The sequence below is a fragment of the Siniperca chuatsi genome, linkage group LG15 (assembly GCF_020085105.1).
Source record: "Siniperca chuatsi isolate FFG_IHB_CAS linkage group LG15, ASM2008510v1, whole genome shotgun sequence".
Classification (NCBI taxonomy): domain Eukaryota; kingdom Metazoa; phylum Chordata; class Actinopteri; order Centrarchiformes; family Sinipercidae; genus Siniperca; species Siniperca chuatsi.
The window spans coordinates 29,124,429-29,136,813 of record NC_058056.1 but is presented as its reverse complement, the minus strand read 5'-3'; the positions used below and the strand labels follow the sequence as shown (position 1 = coordinate 29,136,813).

The 12,385-nt window shown below is 47.1% G+C and overlaps 1 protein-coding gene across 2 annotated transcripts in view; it reads left to right on the top strand.

The window, feature by feature from the left end:
* Positions 1-690: 690 nt before the first annotated feature.
* The window catches only part of baz1a (bromodomain adjacent to zinc finger domain, 1A), a 26,518-nt gene continuing 14,823 nt past the window's right edge, over positions 691-12,385 (top strand). Inside the window, exons 1-10 of one of the 2 annotated variants that reach the window (XM_044165597.1) lie at positions 691-1,269; positions 4,119-4,397; positions 5,354-5,515; positions 7,713-7,817; positions 8,305-8,392; positions 10,688-10,810; positions 11,146-11,388; positions 11,533-11,628; positions 11,855-11,993; positions 12,227-12,358. In XM_044165597.1, the coding sequence (XP_044021532.1) occupies positions 1,157-1,269; positions 4,119-4,397; positions 5,354-5,515; positions 7,713-7,817; positions 8,305-8,392; positions 10,688-10,810; positions 11,146-11,388; positions 11,533-11,628; positions 11,855-11,993; positions 12,227-12,358 (1,480 nt within the window). In that variant the 5' untranslated portion in view covers positions 691-1,156. The remainder of the gene's footprint in view (positions 1,270-4,118; positions 4,398-5,353; positions 5,516-7,712; positions 7,818-8,304; positions 8,393-10,687; positions 10,811-11,145; positions 11,389-11,532; positions 11,629-11,854; positions 11,994-12,226; positions 12,359-12,385) is intronic. The other variant, XM_044165598.1, reaches the window with a different exon arrangement.

Below are 12,385 nucleotides of genomic sequence, written 5' to 3'. Positions count from 1 at the left end.
GTCTGACTTCACCATCTGTTTAACTTCCAGTGTGACCAGTGATGCGGGTCACTGGTCACACTGGGTGTGTGTGTGTGTGTGTGTGTGTGTGTCACAACATCACTGAGCTGCAAGAAACCAGCCTGGCTAATAAAAGAAAAGTAATTTACACAAATTAAAAAGTGTAAAACTCATTAACAATAAATATAATGCAGCAGGTCCAACAGTTGTTTTCATTAGAAATTATTATTAATTATTTTTAGATCTGAGACAAATAATTGATCGGCAGAAAATAAATCTGCAACTATTTTGATAATTGGTTTATAGTTTAAATAGCAAAAAGCAAAGATGTAAAATGTTCATGGCTTCTCGTGTCTCCACTGTAGCAGCTTTTCTGTTGGTCTGTGTTTGGTATCTAATTACCAGACAGGACGTAACTTGGACAAAGTGAGCCGGTTTTCACTATTCTGCTATTTTATAGATTAATCGAGAAAATGTTCAGCTGATTAATCGGCGATTGCAGCCCCACTATTATTATTATTATTAATTGTATTTAGTTGTAGTAGTAATTATATTGTATTATCTGTCTTAGAACTTATTTCTAAACGTCTTCAGTTCGAGCAGCAGTACTATGAGAATATAATAATATGAGAGAAACAGGTAACATCGTGATGAACAGGTAAACGTCCCGTCCGACTGCACGAGCTGAAACACTCAAGTGTCCGAGCTCCGCGCGGGTCCGTGAAGTGGACGAAAAACTTGGTCAACAAGCCGCCAGTGTGAGCAGCTTTCAGCCCTCAGCCCGCGGACTTCTTCTTCCATTTGTACCGCGGATTATCGGTTAATCGGTACGCAGCTCGGTGCAGGCCGCGGGAAGCCGCTTGTCCCGTGTTTCCGTGCGTGAAAGCGGGAAGAAAGTGCGTGTTTCTCAGTTTCGGAGTGAAACCGCGTCTCAGACGGCGAACAGCACACTTCCATGTGGGCAGACCGTCTCCGAGTCTAACAAAAGACCCGCTCCGCTCGGTCCCACCTCCGCTTCCTCCAGCGCAGGACTCCGGTTCCCGGCTGAGGCTTGAGTTGGGTTCGTTCTGTCCGAGTTCGCGTCTCAGATTCGGTCTTTGTGACTCGGTTTCCCTCCTTTTTTTCAAAGTGCTGCCGGTGGACGCGGAGCCGAGAGATGCCGCTCCTCCACAGAAAAGCCTTCATCCGACAGAAACCTCCGGCGGACCTGCGGCCGGACGAGGAGGTCTTCCTCTGTAAGATCACGCACGAAATCTTCAGGTCCTACGAGTAAGTATCTCAGAGCTCACCTGCCTCACCTGTGAGCCGCTGAGGCGAAGTTTGACCGGTGTCCCGACTGACAGTTGGTCGGTTGGAAAACTTCCAGACGACATAAACAAAAGCCAACTTTTATTCGGAATGAAAAGTAAAACTTGTGTTAAACCGATGAACAGACGCAACTCTCCGCCCACAGGTGGGACAGCGGCTCCAACAGGTAGCCGGTGTCCGAAGTGGACCGAACAGTTCGGGGCAGGTGTACCGTGAGGCTAAGTTAGCTAGCTAACTGAGCTAAAGTGAGTTGGCGGCTGTTAGCTAACAGAAGCTGTCAGTCGGTGGTTAGCTCGGCTAGTGTTAGCCGTTAGCGGAGAGAAACGGGCCTGCTGTCACTTCAGGCGGACTCAATAAAGTTTGGACTGTTGAACACACCTGCTGAGCGGCAGTTAAAGGGAAGTTACACCTGTTCTGCTCAGTACAGGTGATGTTACAGAGCTCAGGGCAGTCTGCTGAGCCATGATAATATAATTGAATTAACATCATATATATACATATAAATATAAACAAACACACTTATGTGACGTTAATTCAGTCAAACCCAGTTTCACTGCAGCTCTGGACCCATCCAACCTGAAATACATCAATATTTATCCTAAAATAACTCAGTTTGTCCTGAAACACAAACATTATAGTTTTCATTAACGTTCAGCTGCGTAATGAACGTTTCTTGGTTCTTACTGAAATCTGGTATTAAAGGGAAACTTTGCTGATTTTCAGCCAGCTTTATATCATTATATCATTACACGCAAATGGACAATGGTTAACTTCCCTCCGTGCTGCCTGATCGGTGAGTTAGTCTGTGTTTCTGTGAATCTGAACTAACATGTTAAAACCCCAAAGTCACACAGAAACACAGAAACTAAGACCAGCAACTCCTGTGTTCTGCAGCTAAAATGGCCGTTTTTGTCAAAGGAGTCAGGTGGCTTTGAACGGCTGCTGTGTGGAATCGGACGTCTGAGCGTAGAGTCAGCGCGTTAGCCAAAACACGCAGCACACGTCGATTCTGAGGCTTAGCACGTGCAGCGTTTGTTACCCGGTGCTAGCACAGTTTAGCCTCACGTTAGCAGCTCTGAGCGGCTGTTTGTAGGAGTGGCCTTGGAAGGCAACAGCCCCAGTGCATTCTGGTTGTTGTGGGTTTTCTACCTTTTGAGCAAAAGGGAACACAGCCCCTTTCCTCTGTGTGCTCTGGTCATGTAGCACCAATTTAAAAAATATCTGTCTTTCTGCTGCACAGACAGCCCAGTTTTATGAAAATAGCATCTTTCCAGCGTTGAAGTATCCCTTTAATATCTGATCAGATTGATAATCAATTACTTTTTCTTTGATCATTTAGTTCCTGACTGAACTCGCAATGTCTCCAGTTTTAGGCTGCATTTTAAAGTTCTTGTTTGGCAGCTTGAGTTCAGACAGCGTGTAAAAACATGTTTGTATTTCTAAAAGTTAGACGGTGTCGTCCCTCATTCGTCCAGGACCGGTCCATCGTAGAAAAGGTTTCAGTCGTAGTCGTCTGGACGCTGTTTTCAGAATCAAGACGTTTCGGCTCCCATCCGGAAGACATTCTCAATTGTGAAAATGGTCTGAGAACTCAGAAATTTAAGCTACTCTGTGTTGCTTAAGCCCCGCCCTCAGGAAGTGCCCACCGGCTCAGAGGGTAAGAAGAAAGAGGAAAGGCATGTCCAGAAAGCTCTCTCAGCCTGTGGTTATCCTACTTGGGCTATCAACAAAGTTAAAAGAGCCAAAAAACAGGACAAAAGTGTAACTGAACCGAGAAGGAACGGCGTCTCCATTCCTTATGTATCTGGACTGTCTGAAAAACTACAAAGGATCTTTAGACAGCACGATGTTCCTGTCTTCTTTAAACAAGGCAACACTTTAAGACAGAAACTCGTTCACCCTAAGGACAAGATGCCCACACAAAAACAGAGCAATGTTGTCTACTCCATTCAGTGCAGTGAGGAAAACTGCAAAGAACGGTACACAGGTGAGACCAAACAGCCACTTCACAGAAGACTTTATCAGCACAGACGACACGCTAACTCAGGATTACAGAGCGCCGTGCGTTTGCATCTAAAAGCTACAAACCGCACATTTGAAGACAGCGAGGTGAAGATTCTTAGTAGAGAGAAGAGTTGGTTTGAAAGAGGAGTCAAAGAAGCCATTTTTGTGAAAAAAGAAAACCCCTCTTTGAACAGAAATGGTGGTCTGAGATTCAACTTGCCCAAAGTTTACCACAGTGTATTAACACCGTGGTCAAGCCGATCACATGCTAATCAGGTACTTAACAGTGATGAGGGAGGTGCAGCCAGAGAACAATAGTCCTGATTACTGATTACTGGGCCATCATGGAAACTATTAGGTCAGTTTCAGGTGAAACTAGCTAATCAACAGATACTCAGGTAGACTCCTCCCTGAGGGCGGGGCTTAAGCAACACAGAGTAGCTTAAATTTCTGAGTTCTCAGACCATTTTCACAATTGAGAATGACTTCCGGATGGGAGCCGAAACGTCTTGATTCTGAAAACAGCGTCCAGACGACTACGACTGAAACCTTTTCTACGTTCTAAAAGTAAGGTATTGTAAAGGTGACAGTCAGGTGATTTCCGTGTCCTGAGGAGTGCAGACGTGCATCAGGGGACAAACTGAAGTATTGATCGGGACGTCAGTTCTCTGCTGATGTAACTTTATGTGACGTGAGGAGAGCGAGATATGAAATCATGTAAATGTTCGTTATGAGAATAGATTTCTATTGTAAGCAGATATTTTCCCCGCCGTGACGATGTCGGACTTCGTGTGCTCTCTCCGCAGCGAGTTCTTCGAGCGGACCATCCTGTGTAACAGTTTGGTGTGGAGCTGTGCTCTGACGGGGCGAGCGGGCCTGACCTACCTGGAGGCGGTGGAGAGCGAGCGGCGGGCGAAGCAGAGTCTGCAGAGCTTCCCTCCATCTCTGGTGGTTCCTCTGCTCCACCTGGCCGCTCTGAGCCGACGCTGCAGACTGACGGAGCTCTGTGAGGACGTCTACACCTTCGTCAAAGACCGGTTCTTCCCTGGAGAGACGGTGGACGTTACGGGACGCAACGGAGCCAGGTACGGGGGGGCACTTAGAGCTGTACGGTTACAGAGAAATAATGACCACTGCACAGTTCAACATTACTCCACAACGGTAGTGGTGGTGGGTTTACTTTGTTTAGAATAACTGCAGGATTAGCTGTGATCAGTCTGCAGCTGATTGGTCCAGAGTTAAAACTTCAGTCACTCAGCCCCCGCGCCTGCTTTTAACCTGACGGTGCGATCTCTGCCGGTCATCACACGTGATTGGTCACAGCAGGTACTCGTCATCCCAACGTTCAGTCAGCGCGGGGAGCGCACGTGGCCGAGCGGTGTGCAGGTGAGAGGGAGGACATTACAAGGAGGAAAGTGATGCTAAATGCTGCTGACATGACATCAGTTCACTAACCGTGGTGCTGTTCAACCGGCATTTCTCCGTAGCAGCAGAGGCCCATGGGTACTGTAGTATTTAGAGCCAGGAAACAGCTGACTAGTGTGAATACTTCAAACTGCTGGTCAGATCTTAAACCTGTCTGATGGTTAAATTGTCCAGAGGGTTTCTGTGTTGTCCGACGTTCAGGACGCAGAATGAAGAACAACGCTAAATGACTCTGTACTGGTTTCCATGGTAACTGATGTCAGACTTACTTAAAGCGGCTGTAATGTATATTTCTATAATAATGTATGAAGTGATGGCGTGTCGCTGCTGCTGAACCATCAGCTGAACCTGCAGCTCCGCTCGGCTTCACGGAGCTTCAGAGAGACTTTCAGCTCGTAACGTAGCGGAGCATCTAGCTGCTGAAGAGCCAGATGTTTCCCTCAGCAGCTGCTGGAGACCAAACACAGAGCTGACAGAGAGAAGACCGGACCGACGACCATCAGGAGACACAGACACGCCTCCTGATGAAGCGTCATGTCGCTCTCAGCTGTTTGATCACATGTTCAACATATAGTGTGTGTGTGTGTGTGTGTGTGTGTGTGTGTGTGTGTTGCAGACATGTGTGTGAAATCCTGCAGGTTCACTCACCTCATTCCAGTGCTAACGGCGCGCCGACCGCTAACGGCCACGCCAGACCAGCTGACGGTGACGCCATCGTCATCAGTGACAGCGACGACGAGAGCAAAGCCTTCCAGAGTCCCACAGCACAGATCAGCAGGTCAGTAGGTCAAAGGTCACCTAGTTCTTATGTTGTTAGGTCAGAGGTCATACATGAAGGAAGAGCCTGCAGTGTTACAGATATCGGACAGCAGGACTGTGATGTGTCAGCTAGGGCTGTCAGTGCGGTGGCTCAACAGCGCTGTGTGAGGTATTGGCGCCATTTTTGTTTTTGCAAATGACTTCGTTTATCCTTATCCTTTAGTGCTAATACAAACAAGCTTTATTGCTAGGCTATATCAGGCTATATCAGGCTGTCCCGATGGGAAACCGGAGAGTGTAAATAGACAGGCAGACCTTATCAGCGTGTCATTAAATCATAGCAGTGAAACATGTAGTGCCTCACTATGCCAGGCAAAATAAAACGGGCATCAATAAAAGAGGAGTGAAATTAAAGGGAAAGCTCTGCAAAGCAGCTGATGCACAATCGGCGCGTTATTTTAGATAGGCAGAGAGTAAATAACGTAGCATAGGGAAGGCAGGCGCTGCGTCACTGCTATGACAGTTCAGTGAGGTAACTTTGAACTTCGGCTGGGGAGACAGGACTCGTTGGTGGACCCTCCTTGGTGGACCCGGAGTCTGGCCGGGTACAACAGGGCACCTTTTTCACTGCGCTGCATCTCGGCGCTGTAATCTGGGTAGAAAGACATCTTGTTGTTGTCCAGATGAATGTCACCTTTCGTGCGAGCCGATGACCTTTTCCTTGTGGGTCGTGGTCTGTCTGAAAGCCCTGCACCACGACGGGGGATGGAAGGTTGTCCCAGGCCAGGAGCTTCAGTATGAGCTGCTCCGGGAACCCCGCTGTGTCCTCCTCCTCCTCCGGTATATAAAAATAATCCTCACGTTGGAAACGTGTGGCTTGCCGTCCCCTGCGGTTGGCTTATCGATAGAGCAGTATTACAGTTTTGCGGTTATCGCAACGGCCGTAGTGTCGGATGAACTGATTCTGAAGCTCCATTCAGCCTGTTGCTGTCTGTAGGGGAGGGGGGCTGATTTTAACATCACCTGCTCTGGTCAGTGATTTCTCCCCCAGTAATAACTACAGCCACAGTGAGCTCCTGTTTCTCTGTGAACTGGCTGCTCCTCCTGCAGTTTAAATCCAATCCTCCTATTTCATCAGCTCAGTGTGAAAATGGAGGAAGTCAAACATGTTTTTGCTAATCTGATCAGTGTTAACGTGCTAGCACCAACATATCGGCCTATTGGGAACCAATATGACGGCAGAAAACATCAAAGCCATCAGGAGACCAACACCCGGTCAACGCTCATCAGATGGTCTGTTGTAATGTCAGCTGCAGGTCGGTGCTGCTGCTCTCTCTACAGACACGTCTGTTAGCACGTCTGTTAGCCTGTCTGTGTTCACATGTAGTCAGACTGTCCCATCAGAGCAGCCGAACCAGCAGTCAGCAGCTCCTGTCTGCAGTGGACCCGTGGACGGACAGACAGCTGTCTCTGGATCTCTGTGAGACTGAAGGAAACTTAGAAACAGCAGGATTCTCAGGCAGGTTCTGCAGCCGCTCTCTGCTCTGGCGTCTCAGCTGGTTTATGAGGTTTATTCTGGACGGACGTCAGAGACGACGACGACGTCCTCTGAAGTGTGAGTCACTGAACGATTCGATGTGTTTCATGTCTGAGTTCAGACCTGATGGAGTTATGACTCTAAGAATGACTCAGATCCACTTCCTGCAGTATCTTTGCCTCCCCTTCAGCTCTCCGCCGCCCCCCTGAGGATCCTGTCATTTCACCAGGGTTAAACTGACGTCCTGAACGATGAGTTAAATTACGGAGGAGCACAGTGAAGATGTCATTCCCCATTTCCCCCTGTGATGTTAATCCTGTCTGAAAGAAGCTTTAAAATTGAACTTGCTGATTTTCCACCTCAGTGTGTGTCTCCAGGTGTCTCCAGGTGTCTCCAGGTGTCTCCAGGTGTTGGGCAGTTCTGCTGCAGATGTTTTAAAAGTAGCATAAAGCCTTTAGTGTCTCAGAGGGAGCTGTGTGAAGTCTGATAAATGTCCTTAAGTGATGTCACTTGAGTCAGCGTCTGGGGGGGGGCTCAAGACTACACGTTTGAAGATGAAACATGTTGGTGTGGAGTCAGAAGGAAGTGAGCTCGGCAGACCTCTGCGGCTGCTGCAGGCTACGTTAGCCGCTACTAGCATAACGCACCCCAATCTCATGTGTGTGTGTTTGTGTGTCAGCAGGAAGAAGAAGAAGCCTCTGAGTCCGTCAGTATTTAAATACACAGTGAGGATGATGAAGGACGAACACAGTGAGACTTTCACTGTCAAAGCCAATCAGATCAGGTGAGAAGGTTCACCTGAGACACTCTGACATCATCCATACTGTCTGTCTGTTCCTGTATAAGCTGAGTGTAGTTTCATTACTGCTGTGATTTAGTTTTGAATATTGTTGATAGACAGAGCAGATTTGGTCGTCCATCAATAATAAAAAAGTTTTACTTTTGTTGATTAGTTTAGTTAACTGATCAGTCAATAGGGCTGCAATACGTCAAGCTGATAGTGCAGAGCGCCCTCTGCTGGACCACAAGGCAAACTACTTCACACACTCTGCTAGGGTTATAGACTGTAAAATAATAAGCCTACTCATCACTTACATTGAAACTGCACGAACAGAAAGTACAGTAATCAGTAAGCTTTAACACAGACACAGTGTGAAGCTGCACTTTAAGTTTCCTGAAGAAAAGCATCAACATCTTCTGACCAGTTTCATATCAGCATGCAGAGCCAGAAATCTGAGAGCCAACTGTGAACGTTCATGTTGTTTGTTCAGTCGCAGGAAGACCAGCGTGTCCAGAGAGAGACTGAAGCTGCTCTTTAAGCAGCACTGTGAACCTCAAAATGGGACCATCGTACTCAAGGTGAGACGACGTTACAGCCGAATTACACATAATAACCGCATTATCCTCATGAACCGCATTATCCTCATGAACCGCATTATCCATGAACCGCATTATCCACATGAACCGCATTATCCACATGAACCGCATTATCCACATGAACCGCATTATCCTCATGAACCGCATTATCCTCATGAACCGCATTATCCTCATGAACCGCATTATCCACATGAACCGCATTATCCACATGAACCGCATTATCCTCATGAACCGCATTATCCACATGAACCGCATTATCCACATGAACCGCATTATCCTCATGAACCGCATTATCCACATGAACCGCATTATCCACATGAACCGCATTATCCTCATGAACCGCATTATCCCATGAACCTCATGAACCGCATTATCCACATGAACCGCATTATCCACATGAACCGCATTATCCTCATGAACCGCATTATCCTCATGAACCGCATTATCCACATGAACCGCATTATCCACATGAACCGCATTATCCCATGAACCTCATGAACCGCATTATCCACATGAACCGCATTATCCACATAAACCGCATTATCCACATGAACCTCATGAACCGCATTATCCACATGAACCGCATTATCCTCATGAACTGCATTATCCACATGAACCGCATTATCCCATGAACCGCATTATCCACATGAACCGCATTATCCTCATGAACTGCATTATCCACATGAACCGCATTATCCCATGAACCGCATTATCCACATGAACCGCATTATCCCATGAACCGCATTATCCCATGAACCGCATTATCCACATGAACCGCATTATCCACATGAACCGCATTATCCCATGAACCGCATTATCCACATGAACCGCATTATCCTCATGAACTGCATTATCCTCATGGACCGCATTATCTTCATGGACCTCATGAACCGCATTATCCACATGAACCGCATTATCCACATGAACCGCATTATCCCATGAACCGCATTATCCCATGAACCGCATTATCCCATGAACTGCATTATCCTCATGGACCTCATGAACCGCATTATCCCATGAACCGCATTATCCTCATGAACCGCATTATCCACATGAACCGCATTATCCACATGAACCGCATTATCCCATGAACCGCATTATCCTCATGAACCTCATGAACCGCATTATCCACATGAACCGCATTATCCCATGAACCGCATTATCCACATGAACCGCATTATCCTCATGAACCTCATGAACCGCATTATCCTCACGAACCTCATGAACCGCATTATCCTCATGAACCGCATTATCCTCATGAACCTCATGAACCTCATTATCCTCATGAACCTCATGAACCGCATTATCCTCATGAACCGCATTATCCTCATGAACCTCATGAACCGCATTATCCACATGAACCGCATTATCCACATGAACCGCATTATCCTCATGAACCTCATGAACCGCATTATCCTCATGAACCTCATGAACCGCATTATCCTCATGAACCTCATAGTCGGTCCTGCATGTGGTCCCAGAACATCATCCAGAAGAACTGATCTGTAGCTTCTGTTTCGGTATCACAAACTGCAGTTATTGTGATCAGCGTTAAATCTCAGTCCGAGCAGAATCATTGGATGAATAAATATTACTAAGAAGGTTGAAATGACGTCTTTGGTCTTTGGGCTCACAGGATAAATAATATAGTTCTCCATCGTTTAACATCAGATTCTGGAAGACACGTATTATATCATTAAACGTATTGATACAGTTCATTTTTCAGGTGACTATTTATCGATTTGTGAGTTTCTGTCAGCCAAAAAGTCGTGGCCATTAAACTGTCTTCTTCCCGTGTGTGTGTGTGTGTGTTGATGATGACTTGCTGTGTGTGTGTGTGTGTTGATGACTTGCCGTGTGTGTGTGTGTGTTGACGCTGACGTCCTGTGTGTGTGTGTGTGTGTGTGTGTGTGACGCTGACGTCCTGTGTGTGTGTGTGTGTGTGTGTGTGTGACGCTGACGTCCTGTGTGTGTGTGTGTGTGTGTGACGCTGACGTCCTGTGTGTGTGTGTGTGTGTGTTGATGATGACTTGCCGTGTGTGTGTGTTGACGCTGACGTCCTGTGTGTGTGTGTGTGTGTGTGTGTGTGTGTGTGTGACGCTGACGTCCTGTGTGTGTGTGTGTGACGCTGACGTCCTGTGTGTGTGTGTGTGTGTGACGCTGACGTCCTGTGTGTGTGTGTGACGCTGACGTCCTGTGTGTGTGTGTGACGCTGACGTCCTGTGTGTGTGTGTGTGTGTGTGTGTGTGTGTGTGACGCTGACGTCCTGTCTCGCAGCCCTCCTCAGTGATGAAGTACCGGCTGTCTGAACAAACCTTCTCGCAGTTCTTCCCTGATGAGCCCCCCCTGTTCCCCTTCAGCCCCCCCTCTAAAGGTGGAGGGCGTGGCTCTCCCGGACAGGTGAGTGATGGCTGTGTGGAGGAGTTCAGTGTTGCAGCACAGTGGAACACAGTCCGCTGATTTAAAAAAGTTAACTATGTTTAGATGATTTAATGTGACTTTGCACATGTTTGTATGAATACGTGTTAATATTGGAGGAATATTAATTAATAATATCGTTCAGCTTTATGATGAATTTGTTCTGTTGTGGAAACAGTATTAACATTTCTTGGACGTCTCAAAATGCGTTAGTGTTGATTCAAAAAGTGTGCAGATGCCCTGTGACGGTGAAGTGTTTGTAGTTGGATATTATTGATTAGGGATTTTTCTGATCAGTAAAGTGTGTGACGTGTTAGCAGGCGGGTTCGTCGCTGCTGAAGGCGGCGGAGAAGTTAAAGCTGCTGCAGCAGAGGGAGGAGATGGCAGCTGCCGCTCAGGACAGAGCTCGGCTGAAGAAGGAGAAGGAGGAGGCGCAGGAGGCCAAGAGGAGGGAGAGGGAGGACAGAGAGAGGCTGAAGGAGGAGCAGAGGAGGAGGTTTGAGGAGGAGAAACAGAGGAGGAGGGAGGAGAAGGAGCGCAGGAAGCTGGAGAAGGAGAGGGTGAGTCACATCAAGAGATTTATACTTTTTCTAATTATAAAATCAGAATAATAATAATAATAATAATAATAATAATAATAATAAAAATAAAATCAATCAATCAATCAATCAAACGAGATGAGACGTTTTTAATCTGATTTACAGGAACGAGAGAAGCTGAAGGAGGAGAAGAAGAAATACGCTGAACGACTGAAACTGTGGAACAAACCCAGAGAAGACATGGAGTGCGAAGACCTGAAGGTCAGTGAACGCACCACAGAGCTGATCCTGGACAGGCAGGTCCAGGTTTACATTGAACCGGACTCTGCAGTACTCAGCTGGAGATCCACAAGCAGAACATTTATTGATCATTATCTATAACTGATGAGTGTCCTGAGCTGTGGACAGAAACAGACTGTAAATGTAGACGATGATATCTGCAAGTGTTCTCCTCTGAACCAGGATCTGTGTGTGTTGGTTCTACCAGGACCTGCCCAGCCCGGTTCCAGTGAGGACTCGTCTTCCAGCTGAGCTGTTTGGAGAAGCTCTGATGGTTCTGGAGTTCCTACGGGCCTTTGGCGAGGTCTTTGACCTGAAGGACGAGTTCCCCGATGGAGTCTCTCTGGGTTAGAACACATTCTCTAAACTCTACTGGACAGAACTAGACCGGGACCCTGTGGTTCCTTACAAGGTTCTGCTCCCAGTTTGGGTAACTTTGGTGCTGTGGTACTGGTAATGTGCCAGTATGATGAATAGGATGTGTTGATGGATCTAGTAGAGGTTGTACTGGTCTCAGGTGGATTCAGAAAAATGTTCCACAGGTTCTGGTGGTTCTAGCAGATGTTGTCTCTGTCCACAGAGGTTCTAGAGGAGGCTCTGGTGGGTTCTGACCCTGAAGGTCCTCTGTGCGAGCTGCTGTTCTTCTTCCTGTCGGCCATCTTTCAGGCTCTGGACGAGGAGCAGGAGGATATGGCTAAAGACCAGGCAGAAGGTCAGACACACACACACACACACACAC